At 36.3% G+C, this 19,429-nt stretch overlaps 1 protein-coding gene across 3 annotated transcripts in view; it reads left to right on the plus strand.

Moving 5' to 3' along the window:
* Positions 1-18,907, plus strand: part of LOC126365953 (translational regulator orb2) — a 1,712,650-nt gene extending 1,693,743 nt beyond the window's left edge. For all 3 annotated transcript variants that reach the window (XM_050008737.1, XM_050008738.1, XM_050008739.1), the window contains 2 exons: positions 7,275-7,385; positions 12,341-18,907. In XM_050008737.1, the coding sequence (XP_049864694.1) occupies positions 7,275-7,385; positions 12,341-12,457 (228 nt within the window). In that variant the 3' untranslated portion in view covers positions 12,458-18,907. The remainder of the gene's footprint in view (positions 1-7,274; positions 7,386-12,340) is intronic.
* Positions 18,908-19,429: the final 522 nt, after the last annotated feature.

Consider the following 19,429-nt stretch of genomic DNA (forward strand, 5'->3'; position numbering starts at 1 on the left):
TGAAAAGTTCTGCGCAGGAAGTATACAACAATTATCATTGTCATACCTTTGCAAAAGATCTTGGCGAGAACCTGGGAAAAGTCTGGTCCTGTGTCACAGTCACTTGTTGACCAGTCTGGTGTGGCAGCTGGAAGATAGCAGAATGAAAGCTGAAGTTTTAAACTTTGTGTTTTAGAAAATGTTCATATAGGAGAATTGTACAAACATGCTGTAATTTGACAATCAGACAGACTCTCATATGGATGACATACTAATAATTGTCCCTAGCTTAGAGAAACAACTGAAAGAGTTGAAAACAAATAAGTTGCCAGATCCAGATGGAATCCTGGTTCAGTTTTACAAAGAGTACTCTACAGTACTTGTCTTTCATTTATGGTGAATCTCTCACCCACTGAAAACTCCCAAGTGACTGGAAAAAAGCTCAGGTGATTCTTGTATATAAAAAGAGTAAAAGAACAGACCCCAAAAATTACAGACCAATATCCCTAACGTCAGTTTGCTGCAGAATTAGTTAACATATTCTCAGTTTGAATATAATAAATTTTCTTGAGACCAAAAAGCATATGTCCATAAATCAGCATGGAATTACAAAACATTGCTTGCATGAAACTCAGACTGTCCTTTTCTCACATGATATAGTGTATACTATGGGTGAAGGGCCACAGGCAGATTCCATATTTCTAGATTTCTGGAAAGCATTTGACGAGGTGCCCCACTGCAGACTGTTAATGAAGGTACAGGTTGTGGAATGAGTTCCCAGATATGTGACTGGCTCAAAGACTTTGGAAGTAGTTGTACCCAGTATATTGTCCTCGACAACGAGCATTCATCAGAGACAGGGTATCATCGGGAGCACTTCAGTATTTGATAGAACCACTATTATTTTCTATATACATAAAAATAATCTGACGAACATGGTAGGCAGCAATCTATGGTAGCTCACTGATCATGGTGTATGGTAAGGTGCTGAAATTGCTTGATTGCAAGAGAATACAAGATAACCTAGACAAAATTTCTAGTTGGTTTAACGAATGGTAACTATCTCAAAATGTTGACAAAAATAAGTTAATATGGTTTAGTAGAGGAAACAAACATGTAATGTTAGGATACAGCATTAGTAGTGTCCTGCTCGACACAGTCACTTCATTTAAAGAGCTGGTTGAAGAGAGTGATATGAAATGGAACAAACGAGCATGTAAAGATTGTGGTAGGGAAGGCATATGGTTGATTTTCGTTTATTGGGAGAATTTTAGAAAGTGTGTTTCATCTGTGAAGGAGACCGCATATGGGACACTAGTCCAATCCATTGTTGCGCACTGTTCGACTGTTTGGGATCTGCACCAGGTCAGATTAAAGGAAGACATCAAAGCAATTCAGAGGCAGGCTGCTTGATTTGCTACCAGTAGGCTTCAACACCACACAGGTATTTCGGAAATGCTTCGGGGACTCAGGTGGGAATTGCTGGAGAGAAGTCAATTTTCTTGTCAAGGAACACTATTGCGAAAATTTAGAGAACTGATGTTTGAAGCTGACTGCAGAATAATTCTACTGCTACCAGCATACATTTTGCATAAGGACCTTGAAGATGTGAGAAATTAGGGCACATATGGAAGCATATAGATAGTCTTTTTCCCTCACTCTGTTTGTGTATAGAAAAGGAAATGAAATGAGAGTAGTAGTGGTACATGGTACCCTCCACCACACACTGTATGGTTGCTTGTGGAGTATGTACATAGATGTAGATGCAGATGTACATGTACATGTACTGCTGTTTCACAAAGGAATGGTCATTCTGAATGGTGCCATTCTTGTGTCAAATCTACCAGTACAAGACACTCACTTTAGTACATTTCACAGCAATATTTGGTTCATTTTTGACTTATACTGGTCAACAACTGTTAATTTGCTTGTCCAATGCGTACCTCTTCATCTTTATCTTCCTTCATACCATAGTAATATTTTTTAACAGAAATTATATTTGTTGTGGAATGATTGGTGCAAAGGAAAAATTTATTATAGATGCTTCTCGAAATTTATAGCTGCTTAAAATGATTAGAACTCAGTAATGAATTAGTGGCAGTTGTTCAGGCTTTCATTGAATTTTGTGGAAAACTGGTAATAGTTCTAATTTTAATTGCTTTATCTACCATTCTGCAAGAATTTTTTTGTCCTTTCTGTGTTTTTGATTGTAATCAATGCAGCTTTGCCACTCGAGTCATTATCTATCTCCATAGCTGAGGTCACTAACACGTGCTAATGTGATAGTGCTCGATTGAAACATAGTTGGTTTGAATTTTTTTGGTAGAAGAAATTTTCATCAGTATTTGGCTATCAACGGGATGAAAGTGGTGTCATATAGTTTCTGATTGTCAGTCCACCAATGTCATCATCATCATCATCATCTTCTTCTTCTTCTTCTTCTTCTTCTTCTTCTTCTTCTGCAGTTTCCAATCTCTGACTGGGACTGTTCGGAACATATGACTCTCCATCTTTTCCTTTCCTCTCACCCGGCTTCTCTCTCCACTTCCTGCAAGTTGTCTCCTTTCTTCTTCACACATTGCTTGATTCCAATGAACCATCTGTCTCTCAGTCTTCCTTTAGGTCTTGAGTCTCCTGTCCTCATTTCATGAGCCTATCTTGATATCTTGCATACTACATTCACTAGCGCGCATAGTATACTCCCTTGTTTCAGACATTTTTCTATTCTAACCAGTTTGTGATTTCTTCTCCTACTTTTACACAACTCAAACTTACTTGACACATTTCTTAGAATCAGTGTCCTGGATTGAATCCCAAACTTCTCCACAGTGCCTCACAGAGTGAGGGAATTAATGGTATTGATGGATCACTCTTTTGATTGGTTGACTGGGGGTGCTAAAATTGGTGGTTCTTGTGATGCCATTTGGGAAGAGTAAGCTATGTGCCAGCACCAGATTTTACTCTCTCCTTCTACCTTCTCCCCCCTCGCCCTATCTCCCCCACCCTCTGTCTACAATCAGGAACAACTCGAACACGATAAAACCATGCACGCACTAAATGCACAATTGTGTATGAAGAAATATCATGTCCAATCTGATAGTTGAAACTTACCTTCCTTGCTTCCCAGCCAGCTATGTGAATAACTATCTCACTTGAGTCACCCTTCTTATATTTAATAAAGTGTCACTGTGCAATCTTCACTATATTTAGGGCATTATTTGTTCATTCACTTGTTTCATTTTATTTACTCGGTCTACTTTGCCTGAGAAAAAAGTGAAGCATCCAGAAAACATGGTCAGATGTCAATGTAACTATGTACACATGCACACTGTTGGCAGGTATCTCAATGGAAACAGTTGCAATTCTCTGCGACAGGTATACAGGCCACCAGCATGCATTAGCATTGTTTGTGTTTAGTGTTGTTTCCAAGCATGTTAGAGTAGTAGCTGCACACCTTTGCTGAGCTGCTCTGTAATCAGTTGAAGCCAGTTGACTTTGTGCCTCCCTGGAATGTTTACACTCGTTGCCAACCTGATCTACAAAACAGTATTGTGTGCCTTAAAAATGAGTAACCATTGTGAATATAGTGTTGATTCATGTGCGGTGTTGTGATTGTTAATATTATCTACAGAAATGAGTAAAAAGGCTGTACCTGGACCTTCTAACAACTGGCCATCAATTTTTGTTTCCCTTTTGTGATGCATTAATCCGTTACATTTTCATTTCTCTTATAAGCTATAAAGAGGCCGCTCTGGGAAAAGGAGGCTGGTCTTGTCTCAGCAGCCAGTGTGCGATGAAACAATCGCAAGTTTCCACTCTCAGCAGCATCCTTCCCTCAGGGACCAAGTAAATGTGTGCAACCTGTACATAGAGGGTGTTCATGGTGTCATATGTAGAATGATCACTGTGAAGGGGACAGAGATGCTGCACACTCGTATGAGACTGCATTATCAGCTCTTGACAGAATTTGAAAGGGACCTCATTGTGGAACTCCATTTGGCCAGCAGATTGAATTGTGCAATATCCAGATTTTTGGGGCATTCGGATGTGTTAGTAGCCTGACATTAGAGTGCAAGGGAATGTGAGGGCAGGCATAGTGTAGGATGCTGTTAACAATACAACACAAACAGCCACATTTGGAATGGTGCTGGGAAGCACGGACTGCTAATTAATGGCATCGCATTATTTTCAACAATGAATGGCGGTTCTGCACTACACCGGCACTGGACTTGTGTTTGGGAGGATGACAGCATTAGGTTTTTCTATAGGTCGCTCAGGCAAATGCTGAGAGAGGTCCTATGAAAAGGGGAAGGTCAGTTTATTTCCTTTTCCTTTTTTAATCCAAGTTTGTGCTCCATCTCTAATGACAAAACTGTTAACGGGGTATTAAACTTTAATCTTCCTGCCTTACATTCTTTCCACTTCCCCCGGTGACCACTGTTGCCAAGTCTGGCTGTGACCCATGGAGAGGTCCCATTCTTCCAGTGTTCTGGAGAAGCACAGTGGTGTTACTGCTGGGATTTTGGTGAGGGGAGCTATCGGTATGACTTCAGGTTGTGGCTGATAGTGACTAAAGGAACTCTGATGACAAAATGATAAGTAACAGAATTCTGCATTGTCACATTTTACCTCTCATGCGATAGTATCTTGCTGCCACTTTTGAGCAGGACGTTGCTTATCCATATGTGGCATGTAACTCTGTCAACTGTACTCAGGATGTAGAGGTATTCCATGGCCAGCAAGAGCTCCCACATCTGTCCCCAATGGAACATGCGTGGGACCAGCTTAGATGTCAACTCTGTCCCACTGGCAGTATTCGGGATATCAAGGACCATTTAAGACAGTTACAGGCCAGCTTGCTTGAGGAGAGGATGCAGTGGCTTTATGACACACTTCCCAACTGAACTGGTGCATTTGTCTAACACAGAAGGAGTGCAATTTCATACTATTAGTGGGCTTGTAGTTCCAAGTTATTTGTAGATTTTAGTTGATAGTTTAGTCACTGAAATAACATCACATACCCTCTCAATCCATAAAGTTTCATTTTGTTTTCTTATTCCCTTTGTATGTAGTTTACTGACGACCTTACAGCCTCGTCCTCTACAAGTCTGTGTCATATACTAGGGTTCCTTTAACTTTCATGCTGGCTTACCAAAAGTGAGCCACACAGACTAATGCTAGCATTAGGAATGAAATATTAGTTACAACTAATGGATTTAATTCTTAACAGGCATGACTCGTGGTTTCCATAATGGGGAAGGCTGCGACATTTATCAATCTACCTCGGGCTGCAGTATAGATCAGTCTGTCACCACAACCAAGATTTCAGGAGGGCTGGGGGGCAATATCACACTCTGGCCAACATTTAAATATTGTATCTTCTTTCCGTTTCATAATCAACTACTAAGTAATGTCAAAAACTAACTCCAAAATAAAACTTATAGGTTATTTATATCACATTTCCTGACAGTTTTACCCAACAAATTGTACTAAAAGATGTGTTTTGGAGAGATTTTCAATGTGGTGTATGTTACCTCAGCTGCATGCTTAATGTTTTGCTATTTGCATTTCTCAACTTCAAATGTTTAGTGCTTTGTGTGCTGAAATTGCGGTGTTTGTGAGCTTGCACAGTGAAACAGTAATGTTTCCAAGATGTCACAGATCTTGTGCTGTGATTGGGTGACATGAGCAACCCAAACAACCATCATAGGAATTTACACACCATATTAATCATATTTATACTTGTATGTTACAAAAATATGTGATGAAACACACACAATGACTCAGATGTATTTTTACATTGCTCTGTTAAAATTGCATGTATGTCCTTCCCAGGATTTACACAGTTTTTGTTCTTGATTCATGTTTGCATTGGGTTTTGGAACAGTAAGTTCCTTTACTTTCGTCCTGACCACATGTTCCAAAATTTTACCTGATAAATTGCACATTGAATTTATATTGTGTTGTTTTCGCACTCATGTTATGCTGCTGTTATTTCTAAGAATCTTCACTGAACCCATGAATAACACACTTACAAAAAGAAACTTGCTAATAACCCACATTACCCGCAGCCATCAGGCAAGGCAACTAAAGTAAGAGAACATACTTCACTCATGAGGTACATTTCACACTGTTTTACCTCTAAACATTTGTGAAAATCTCGATAGGCAGTGATATTTATGTTACCGTAATCTAGTGCTCTCTGGCGAGACATTAGCAAACTTACTCCAATGGTGGATAGAATAGCCAATGGCAGAAACAAAAAACTTTCTAAAGCACTATGAAAACAAAAATACTAAATATCAATGTTGCAATTAAGCATAATAGAGACAAAAAGAGACAGGGATTCAGTAGTGAAGTTTCAGCAACTGTTTATTCCCTTTTCATGTAAGCAGTGGAACATGAAAATTGTGTATTGGTTGGTGGGACACCTTTTCGCTGAAACACCAGAGCCTTTTGCATGACCAAATTAGAGCTGTACTCTGACCTGACTATGTACTACATAGACCTAAGAGCCATTTCAAGGCACAGCCTTAGACCGGCTACTACTTGTTCGAAAAATATCGCTTGATATCAACTGTTGACCACCATTATTTAAATCCATGTGGAAAGCATATGAAACATATTCTGATAATTTAAATTCTGTAAATACATTATTGGAAATATTTTTAATACATACTTTGGGGCAGTTCTGCCTCAGAGCCTTTGATTAAGAGCTGCACATTATTCTGAAACAAGACTTCATTCAACAAAGTAGTAATTGTTTCTATTAAATAATTAAAAAAAAATATTGTGTGTTATGGAGTAGACATCTTCCAGTAATTTCATTTTCCACATTAAAATTGTAGAGATCAAATTAAACTGAAACAAAGTTGTTTCCTGCAGTTTTTCCTGTTACAAGACACATTTATCGGGACTTTTTAATACTATCTGTGCTTTATCTTGACCTGAACAGATTTCCTTCCAATAAGGATAAATTTTAGGTAACAAATTCCTAGTTTTTTTTCTCTCTACATTGCGTCTGTTAAATTTGGTGCTACTTTAAACTATAAATTGTTATGCATTGAATTGAGTTTACAAAATGATGATAATGAAAATAATAGTATCTTTTAACTGAACACTGTTTTTCCTTTTCATAATTCTAGTTCAGAATTGCCACAGTTGTTGTATTGTGTTTGTTTCTTTTTTCCTCATTTTTGGAGACTTCTGTTGGTAGTTCACATTCAGATGTTATTATATTGTTCATTAATGTGAAGTTGCAGATGATGTAATTATTTATTATTCCATTCCTCTAGGTTGAAGTGAAGCCATATGTTCTTGATGACCAGCTGTGTGATGAATGTCAGGGACAGCGCTGTGGTGGAAAGTTTGCACCATTTTTCTGTGCTAATGTGACATGCCTTCAGGTAAGAGAAGAATCACAAATACTACATACATAAGCTACAGAAATTGAGTAGATATTTGTTTCTTGAAATGTTATTAATTACTAAATCAACAGTTTCTTAAAAATATGTATTTGTGCTTCAGGACCTGTTTCCTAGCAAATTTAATTAGTTCACTGTGTTTAGATATTCAGCCCTTATCTCCCTTAAAGTACCCAGAACTTCTGTCCTTATATTTCAGATGTTCACGTACCACTTTCTGAAGATTTCAACCATAGTTCAATGATGAGATTTACATTCTGTGAACCAGTCACACTCCATTGTCATTGATGTCATTTCAGTTTCCTTCAAGTTTTACAATGATTTTTTCTTAAACAGTTGCTTAGTTTGGCACTCAAAATCCATCTAAAGGAATCCTGAGGAATATATCAGTATATAATGAAGTAGCTTAACTTCCTGCTACACAAAGTTGTCGAGTTGTTTCACCAATTCTGGTTCACACTGGCAAACACAAATGTCATTACCTGTACTCACTTGTTGATAGATTATGAACCCTCACTGTTAACACAATTGAACTGATGCAACATTACTTCAGCCATCACTCTTGTACCAAAGGTTTTTTAGTCGTATGGTACCACATGTGAAGGTGTTGCCTCAGATACACATTCAAGGCTTCAGAGACCTGTAGTAAATGGATACTGAAGATTTTAATTTCTATAAAGTACTTGCTAATCATTACATCCTTTGTTTCAACATTAACAGTATTGTGCCTCATGATTAATGTTAGTAATCACCTGAAATACTTCCTGCTTCAATCAATGCATATTCATAGAATAATTTTACAATTTATGAATTCCTGTGGAATTTAAAAGAATAACAAAGGAAACCACAGAGTGGATCATGTCTGTAGTTACCCAGTCAATCACTAGTGGCATACAAAGATTTGTGTATTGACTGTTTTAAGTTCTACTGCCAGTGCCACAACTCCCTTCCTGTCAGAAATGGGAATTCTAAATTAAACTCTTTTTTTATGGCAATGAGCTAAAGTCATAGAATATTTTTTGAAAGAATCCATCACCATTTGACTGTGTATTGGTCTGTTTTTCTTCTGTACACATTATATTTCAGTTCACATACTATTATTGAGTACAATGATCTAAGAACATTGTACTCAATAATGGTATGAAAGCCTAGATCTAGATTCGACAGAAGAAAAACACAGTAATTTACAGTGAAATGGCAGTGTATCCTTTAAGAATTAATTAACTCAGTTGGCATTAGTAATCAAATACTGCAAAGGGATATGCAAGCCACTGAAGCAGTGTCCAACTCGAAGACTTGCACCAGGCTGTAGAGGCACACAGATTTATTATTGTTACTGTAATATTCTGTGAAGTATCTTGCAGATTTTAGTATTATGATTTACCTTTACCTCTTGCCATTTTTAAGTATTGATTTTTACCTCTTGCCTTTTTCTAAGTATTGATTGAAAATGTAAGATTTGGAATCTAAATTACTAACCATCAGAAGACTTGCAACTATTTTTCAGTTGTGTAAACATGATCATTTTTTATTTTACATATTTCCTGCTTAATGAAAAGACATTGTTTTTTATCTCTCTGCCAGAGTCCTGGCAGTCTAAACTCACAGAAATTGTGCACCTGATATAACAATATGAATTATTATAGATTGTTATTCATCACATAGGGGAGGTGATGAGTGGCAGACAAACATATTTAAAAGTGAACTGTGGCCAAGTGTACGCATGTGTGTTACCCCCCCCCCCCCCCCCCCTAAACAAGTAACTTAGTCCAGCTGCATAATATTATAATCCTACAGCCTATCACTGTTGTTTCCCACTTTCTCAATTGTATACCCAAATTCAGCATTTTCTTTTGAGATGTTTATAATGATATACTCATTAACATTACAATTCTTTTTTCTCATTAGTTTAAACTGATAAGCTGTAGGTCCTGAAAATTTGAGTGTTTCATTTCTGAAATATAGTGAGTTTTGTTGCATTTCTTTTTTATTATTTCTTGATAGTTTCATTGAAAATTTAATTAAAATTCAGCCACACTTTCTATTGCTAGAACAGTGTGTGCAAGCCAGTAAAAGTGTTAAGGCAAAAGTAGATTTCACCAGAAAAAGACCACTGTTTTTGAGATGTTACAGTACTATAGTCCTTACTGAAACAAATCAGAACTTCTGCTTCACAAATTGCACATGTGATGGGCAAGGAATGTGACACTGGGAGAGGTAATAAGCGAATAAAATATTGTTTTTTTCCTCCTCTCTTTTCTTTTCCTTATGTAATGGGAAATCATTGAATAGAACAAAAACAAACATAGGAATCAAGGGAAATCTTTTATAAAGGAATCACTGCTGCATATTATAATAGGGTTAACAAGGAAGAAGTTTGTTGAGCATTAAATAAGACTAGAGTAAGGAGTAATGGAAGGTCATGTTGATGCAAAATAATCTGCACATATTCATATCTTAATACTTGCAAATTATTTTCCGTGGAGTTGCAAAAAGTACTTTTAAAGAAGTGCCATGACTGACTTTTTTAAAATGTGTCTTTGGAGTTTTCATAACACAAAAGTGGAACACAAATCATAATGAAGTTACAAGTAATGAAAGACATGATAAAAATATGAAAATTGTGAAAATATATTTATACATGTGAATAAAAGTTAAATTCATTTGATTTTCAGAACTGTTATGTGAGAAAAGGATTAACAAGGAAACGTAGCAAACAAGTTACTAAAAGTTATAATTTCTTTTTTAAAATACAGGGTGTCCATAAAATAGTCCCAGATATAAACTTTAAAAGTGTCAGCTGTAAGAATTGTAGTGTTCTGGTTCAAGGTCACAGTTAAAAATAAATTGTAAATAGTTTTAGATAGGCACATGGGCAATTACTGGTTTGTTGTTTATATACTTGCACCACCACATGTACCAATATGTAAAATGGCAACTTCTGAGTGTAAAGTGTTCTGTGTTCTGCTATTTGCTAAGAGTGAATTTGTAATTTCAGTTCAATGTGTGTTTCATTTGAAGTTTAACTGTAATCCCCCATATGGCAAAAGCTCCTGCGAATGTTACAATCAATTTGTATGTAAAATGAAAAACACAGTACGACCCAAAGTGTCTGAAGTGGATGGTGACCATGTCAGATCATCGTACTTTAATAGTCCTAAGAAGTCTGTTTAGAAAGCACATCATGAACTTCAGTTGCCAAAGATTACAGTATGGAAGTTTTTAAGAAAATGCTTACACATGCATCCATACCTGTTATGGTTGGTACATGCTGTAAAGACAAATGTCTATGTGTACATCATAAGTTTGGAAGTGAAATGTTGCAGCAAGAAGATGAATTTCTTGATCATGTGCTTTTCAGTAATGGGGCAACTTTTCATCTAAGTGGGAAGGTATATACCCATATGTTCATATCTGGGGTTGGAACATCCTCATAAACTTGTACAGTAGCAAAGAGATACCCTAGAATTAAAATTTTCTGCGCTGTACCCTGACATCAAATAAGTGAAGCTACCATAAGACAAGTGGCTTGTCTTAATATGTTACAAGAATGTCTCTTTCCCCAATTAGAATGTGAACCTGAAAACTTTACTTAGCAGCAAGATGGAGCCCGTCCCCAACAGCATCTCTTTGTATCAGAGTGATTGAATGTCGAAGTCCCTTATTGTTGGATTGGTCATAATAATGGTCGGTGTGACAGAACTGTTTTCCACTGACCTCTGTGTTCACCTGATCTCACGATTTTTCCCTTTTGGACTTTATAAAAGGTCGTGTCTATGCTATCCCATTCCCTAATGATTTGCCATAGTTGAGAAACAAAAAAGGAGAGGCTATTGCTTCCGTTACTCCAGACTTGTTAATCAAAGTGCTGTAAAACTAAAGGTACACATGTTTAATATTTGTAAGAAAAATTGGGTTAGTTTACCTTTAGTCAAATGTATGATTTGTTGTAGATATTCTAAATAAAAATCTGTCAATCATAAAATCTGCCACAGTTGTAAAAAACTGTAGTGGATTTTATTATTGGTGATGAATATTAACAGTTGTAGATGTCCCATCAAGAGAAACCTAAATCAAACTGTTATAACATACCACAGAAATTGAGACATTATTTTACAGTTACACTGTTTATGCGTAATGCACACTGTGTTGATCTTATAAGTATGTGATATGTTAAAAATGTGAGAAAGTGGTACTTTTATCCAGATAGCTAGCTTTTTCAGTTAGAGCGGCACCCATTTCATTACCCAAACATACCCCAGTCACTGACTCACCACAAGCTTCTCACCATTCCATTCAGCCTCTGTAGAGGCTGTTCCATCTTGCCTTAGGTCTAGCACCTCCCAGATTTAAAGTAATGGACACTACATGGGAAAAGCAGGAATCCAAACTAAAGTCCTAGCCCAGCATGGCAGTTTTAACCTATCACTTGTAATCCACTCATTTATTTTTGACATTTGTTCCAAAGTTTTTGCTAGTTATCTGGCAATGAGAAGACAATAATAGACAAAAGTTGTGTTGATACCAGGGATGGAATACACAGCTGAGAAATTAGGCCATGCTGCTGTCTGTAGATAGTATTTAGCGGAATTAAAACTGATACAGGAACAAGAAAAGTAAAGAATGCTACCTCGCACTAGTTGAAAGATATATGTTGTTAGTATGGCATTTGTATTACACAGAACTTCATGTATCATATATCTGCTTTTCCTGTGGCTTGCCCTTTACCTTGTATGCCTGTGAGGTTGAAAATTTTATGAGTCTAAATGTTGTTATGGAATCACTTGTATCTTATTTCTGTTCAAGAGAAGAGGAGCTAGAGGTAAAGGTTGTAATATTTATTATCTTGCATGCTTAGTGAATGTTTTTGAAGATAACTGACAGAATCTTCATTCGTAAAACCATTTGAAAAAAACTAAACATGGTTTCTTTTGTAGTACTACTGTGAACACTGCTGGGCTACAATCCACTCAAGACCAGGACGTGAATTCCACAAACCTCTAGTGAAGGAAGGAGCAGATAGACCGAGGGCTGTGCCGTTCCGCTGGTGTTAACGTTGGAGCGCCCTAGCTCTGTGTGTGACGAACGGCTCTGATGTGGCACCCACTTCACTTCACTGCACTAATTACTGGGCAAATACGGCAAATAGAAAAATTCTGTAGCAAGTGTGTTGTCGCGTCGCAGGAGACCACCGTCGTAACAACTGTAGGCTAGCTGTTTTCATCGCTGTTTATATATATATACATAGACATACAATTATATAGTAAAATATATATATATACATATACGGTATGTAACCACACATTCTTAAATATCTTTTTTAAAGAATGAGTCCTTCACAATGTAGCCCGATCGAACGGATTGTACATTGGACAACTTACTCTTTTTAATTACTCGCCAGTTTGCATGAGGCAAAAAAGAAAGAAATCCCTGTCGTGGCCACTGATAATGTCGATATAAAATGTACGTAGCAGGTGTAACAGTGTGATTTCTTAGTTTCTCTGCCAATATTCGTGCAGAATTTTTGTGAATTTTCAGGGTATTTGTAAATATGCATTGATAGTTCAATCAACTTTTGTATTTGTCGTACAAAGTGTGTACAGCCTGTTTAGAAAGCAAGCTTGCCCATCTCCTGGTCTATTTCCTGCTTTCCCTTATCCTTGTGATTTTCGTATATCCTGGTGTAAATAGTCACTGTAAAAATAATGTAGTATTCTTGTATTAATTTGTTTCATATTGAGAAGTGTACCTTTCATATTTATTTTTTAGGTCTCATTTTTGTACATAATGAATTTTTGCCACCAACAGACACTTACCGTTAAAAGTCTCGTGTCACTATTTGTCAGTGGATGAAAGTCCTCGACTGACTTTTTTATACGTGTCCTAGGTATTGTACTACATACCTTACATATTGATTACAATATTTATGATGTATTTAAGAGAAGATATTGGCAGAGAAACTAATTTAACTTTTGTAGCTTTATCGTGCACACATTTTTAAACTACGTATATCGTCAGCTGATATACAAAATATATATTTAAATATACATATATATTATATATATATTTATCTTGGCTTTTTTGTCATCCAGTCACCTTTCAGAAATGCTACTTCATTTCAACAGTTTTAAAATTTTCTATTTATGAGCAAATTGATGGTAAAAGCTTAAAACCAAAAGCAGAGAAAATTCAGCGATCCAGTAAATGGTGTCACAGCCATTTTGAATGTGACGTGCATACATAATGCTATGTAGTAATTTGTATCCTTGGTAGATTTTATGGAAAATTATACAGAAAAATAGTCCATATTTTAGGTGTCATCCCATAGAAATGCTCAGGCTGTTCCTCCTCAGTGTATTGTAAATGTCATAGGTGTACCAACATCATGTATCATAGTAAGGGTAACTCTTGCCAACTGTACCTTCTGTTTAAAGACTGGTATAGTGCACTTGAAGTGGGCCTACATTGATGGTCAGTGACATTATTTTATTCTGGCGTAGTTGCAGATATATGCCCGTGTGTAATTGCTCATTCACTGCTATATCTGGCCAATGTTTAGTCATCTAGTTGCCTTCAAACAGAGGGTGTGGATGCTACTTCACTTGCCAGGCACGGGTTACCATTTTATCCAACCTCTAACTCACTCGAGTAGAACCTCGATGTTTCCATGTTGTGTGTCTTACCTCAGTTCGTGGACGATGCAGGTAATTTCCGCATTGATTCATGAATGCTATGTGCATTTTTGCTCTGCATATGGAGAGCCAAATGTCAATAACTAATACCCTTATATGGAATGGGACTCACCCTTCTTTTTAATAATCCTTTGTTCAAATGTGTCAATCAAGCATTGTTTGGAAGGGCTTGTTTTGTATGGAAAAAATGTTAGTTGTAAAGGGCATTTTACATAAAGAATTGCCCATCTTCTCGTAATCTGTGTGATAAAAAGTGTAATAAGTCATGTAGGTACTTTGCACGAATGTAGTCTTTTTCCATAGATTTGTATTTTTGAGTGTTAAAGTTTTTTATACTGCTGTTGTTATCTTAGTTAAGGGTGTGATGTAAATGTGTGAGAAAGAAAATTTGGAGTGGCCCGGCAGGAAATGTATGACCCTTTTAGTTTTCTATTTTTCTTCAATTTTTAAAATTAGTCGTTCTCTGTGCAGGTGGAAGAGACGAACTGCTGGCATTAGATTGACCTCCCCGGGAGGAAAAAAAATAACCCATATCTATAGTCATTTCTTATCTTATGCCAGAGGAGGTCAAACCTCTGTGTTTTGTCTTTTCCTCTTAGCGCACCTCCTTATCTCGACGGAGAGACGAGTGCTTAAAGCAAGCAGAGGTAGTGTATATTCTCACTTTCCTTCTCGTGTTTACAACAATTGCACGTGATCTCCCCATACCAAAGAAAATGTGAAACATTAATGTAAAGATGCTCCTTCTTTCGTGAAACCCACTGCATTCTTCGTCGGGTGGATCGCTTTTCTATACAGATATTTTCCTTTTTTAATTTACATAGATAAAATATAAATATAAATTGATATGTTTTTCAATAGTTGTTGTCTAATGTAGTGCAAAATGGTGCAAACTGCAACCTGTTTATGATACTTATTGTAGTCATGTACCAAAGTTTGGTGCACTTTATTCCAACACTGCATTGGGTTACGGTTGTTACTCTGATGCCCTTTTTCACCAGTTCTGACAAGATTTATAATTTCAAATCCAGCAAATTTCTGTGTAAATTTTAATTGTAGCACTTGTGCACATTGGGTTTGCCTGGTTAGTTCTCTAGTCATTTGTTGGGGTTAGTATTGGGGCAAGCTTTGGTCTTGGTGTAGAAACATACTGGTTCCTACCTTGGGAATATTGGTGACAGTAATTGACATAACCAACTACCATTTTGGTACAAATAATTATTCATTTTATATCACATTGTTTGTAAAAAATATATAACTTCCCCCTTTTGTACTGTTTATAATGCTTCAAATTCCAAGGGATTACGATAATTTTGCATAATGAAATATGAATGAATTTCTAAATACGTCTCTTGGAGTTTTAGGCTCATATGATAGCCCTGTTAGCTGTTGTAAAATTCGTTGTAGGTGTCAGGGAAGAAAAGTGTTACTTTTTTTATTGTTTGGTGCCATCAATTTGGGGTGTGGGAAGATGTACAGAGTTTTAGTTTTGTAAAAGAAAAGAGGCGTTTCAGCAAGCAATATTACCTTGCTTATTTTTAGATTTCTCAGTGACCTTTTTTAATACTGATTTTTAACTGTTAAATAGTTATATGTGTTTGAAATATTTATTCAGTTTATTGATTGAAAAGATTCTGTATTTTAACTTTTTTACTTTCCTAAACTAGTTATGTTGCTCTTCGTTTAATGAGTTTTATATTGTAGATGTAATTGTTTCTTTTTGTTTTTGTTTGAAATGCATATAAATGAAATGAACCTCATGATATGCATGGCAAGATGTGATCCTAGAGTTTATTTGTTGTTGTGACGACCATTAATAATTGCTGCTTAGCAGCCAATGTCTCCTTGGTCCATGGCAGTGTAATGCTGGGCTTTCCAAATTGAAAAGTGAGGCAAAGGGTTGGCAGGTAGGAAGAATATACATAATAGATTGGCTTCAAGTTTTATACTTGTTTTTATACTTGCATAAATAGAGTAATCCTACTTTGTCTGTGGCAATCTTTAAAATTGCAATGAGTACGCTTGGGACCCTTGAGGGAAGTTAGCCATTCACCCAACTCTTAAAGGAGAGAAAAATGGTCAGATGATAGGCTGGCCTAATATACTGTATCTTTTCTACAAATAGAATACCGCAATTTAAATATATAAAAAAAGAACAGTTGATGTTATGTGATAGTTGTATTTAATACAAAATCTACACGTGATTATTTTGTAGCCTTGGGTAACTTATTTAACATTTAGCACTATATTTAACTTTTTTAATAAGACTTCATAAAATTGTATAAAATATTCCAGTGTGATGATTCCATGTATTCTAATGTAATCAATCAATAACTTTTATAGGTTTGCCTCCTAATGGTAGGATATGCCTCAGCAGCACAAACACCAAAAGTACAGGTTTCTGTGTGAACATAGGAATATAATAACAGACATGCCACTAAATTAAGTAATAGTGTCATGGAGGTAAACAAAAATTTTAAACTATATAGCAAGTAGAATCTGGCGCATTATCAGCAGGTCTGACAGTTTGATTTTCTACCATCTTTCTTGTTAAACACAGAGGCTTTTTGGCACTCAAATGAGGACGCTTTATCAAAATGAGCATATAGTGATTGATTCATTATCCTGTTGTTAGTTTTAGAATTGTAACAAACTGGTTTGTGCTGTGTAAATGTATGCATCATGAACTCCTCCTGTAATAATACTAAGGTTGGATGTTACATGCTATATTTTGTGTTCCAAATTGGCTGTCTGGGTTATCATACGTTCAATCTCAGTACGAATGCTGTCAGTTCTGTTTGTATAGCAATACATGTGGAATGTTAAATTACTGAGCACTTTCACAATGAAAGGTGTGTTGTAGACAGGGTATGTCACCTTTTACATCTGAAACATGGAAATGAAATTTATGGTTGTAGGTAAAGAAATTGTAATGCTTTACTTGTTTATAAAGTCTACTTTTGGCCTTACAAAGTGCTACTGTGGAAGTGTATGAACTGTAGGAACTGGTCAGATAACAAAGGTGCTGAGTAGCTGCATGAAAATGGGATATATAATGTTAAAATTGTTTCCAAGTTACCTGATTAAATGGAAATTTCATTCAGTAAAAGGCATTAACATTATTGGATACTCAAAATTTTGTCCCATTTTCTTGTAGTTTAGAGAGAGGTTTGCATATCCTGTATGTACACAATTCCAATAGCATTTCATAATTCTGGATTATAAATGTGTATATCTATTTTCTTATCCAAACATAAAAGAGTTGTTGAAATACAGCTACAACAAAATTCAATTTTTGAGTAACAATTGTAAAGAACTGGACATTGAAAGAAAAAAAACCAGTCATGTAAATTTTTGTCCTTTCTATGTCCTGTACATGTTTTATCTAATGTATTAGTCGATACAGAGGTTATATTCATCCAAAACTACATGGTGCTTCATTTTTAGATTATGTATATTTTTTATTTTTTGTACATTTGAGAAGAAAAAATTGTTAATTTCACACATAACTCTTGATATAAAATAGTAATACTATGCATCTCATGAGCAGGAGAATATATAAAGACTTTTTTTAAGTTTCTTGTTACACTTAACCTCTAGTTATTACTACTGTGCAGTATTATTGTATACTGAATTATTCATACTATGTGAAATAGTCCTTTTCTGGGTATACGTGAAAATTTCTGTATGGTTTGCAGAGTATTACCCTGCAATGCCTCCACTATCCCCATCCTTTTCAGGCTGCAACAGGATATTACCTTCGTCCTAATGCTATTGGCATTGGATGTATACCCTAGACTTGTTGGAAAATTTGGAATATTTTGGTTGAAAGACGAGTGAAGTTTAGTGGCTGTTTTGCTGAGAGGAGAACAAACCACATATCTCCCCACAACAGCTTGTGATAGAGATCTCTTGTTGTACAGTAATAGATAATTATTTTGATTGTGATAACCCAAAGATCCCTACGCTAAGCTATTGAACTTTGTATGCAGAATAATGCAAATGACCACTATTCTCCATTATTACTGTCTAGTGCAATACTGTAAGAAATTCCCTCGGCAACATGTAAGTGTGTAATAAGTGACATACATCTTATGCAATTTGAATTCACTTTGTTAAGGTATTTGGTGGATTGTTACCATCTTCATAACTCGTGCTAGCTGCAAGAGCTAAAAGTGACTCCCAAAGCTGTCCATGTCCAACAAGCCAAGGGAATAATCTGTGGAAGACTTGCCCTGTGACATTAGGACAGTTGTGGCAATAGGATGGGAAAAGTACCCCTCAGTAAATCGAGAAATTCTGTAGATAAGCAGGGTTTTTAGTGGAATTAACTGAGTTTTGCAGCCCTTGCTGTGTTGACTGTAGAATCCCATTGCCCCTGAGGGTATCACCTAACTGTTCTAGTTCACTTTGCTAGGTAAACAGAAAAGCACTTGTTAGTATTCTGATATTAATATGGGGTACTTTGTGTGCATTTCATCCACTACCTACTACTATTTTTATGAATTTTTGTACATTTTTCTAATTTTTGTATGACGTACTCTGGGTGGCGGGAAGTGGCTGTTAATGCTAGCTCGCCGCTTGGGAACTCATTTGTTGCCTGCCCTTCGCTCACTGTTTGTTTGCACCAGGGACTCAAAAGAAAAAAAAAAATTACCATCAGCCACTTCCTGGTGCCTGGCATTGCTTATTTGTACCAGGGGAGTTTTTCCTAGTTATATTTGTTGGATATCAAACTTTTTATGTTTTATAAAATAATTATAAAAAAATGTGAACTGTGTTTATTTGATAAATATTGGTGTTAATTCTTCATGGCAAAGAGAGTTTTCATGGTGAATTCCCATTCCCCATCCATTTCCTTCATTCCATCTTAAATTACATTTCTGTAAAATACACACTGAAGACCTGTGACACACACAGTTATTGAACAGATCTAAAGACTCTATCTGCAGCTTACACGTGGTACTCAGTCTGTGAATTAAAAATTAAGATCCAAATTAGGACACATTTTTGTTCATGTATTACAGTACAAGACATCCTAGGTTGCAAGTAAAAGGATGCACAACATGGTCTTTACATTCAGTGTGCATCATATTAGATCAAGAAACCTGATATAATACTCATTTGTCTCTTCAGAATTAGTGCACTGTTGAACATGGTCTTGGTTCAGACCAGTTGAGGGGAAATATCTTAAAGGAGAAAACATAGAAACAATGTTCTGGAAAGAGGACAGAAACTTGAGAGCCCTGGAAGACCCTAATGATAGCAAGGGGACCACTCGAAACTCTCCTCACCGAATTGATTCCTATTGGCAGGGTATGTAGAGCACAACTG

Source organism: Schistocerca gregaria, chromosome 4, assembly GCF_023897955.1.
Source record: "Schistocerca gregaria isolate iqSchGreg1 chromosome 4, iqSchGreg1.2, whole genome shotgun sequence".
NCBI classification, from domain to species: Eukaryota; Metazoa; Arthropoda; class Insecta; order Orthoptera; family Acrididae; genus Schistocerca; species Schistocerca gregaria.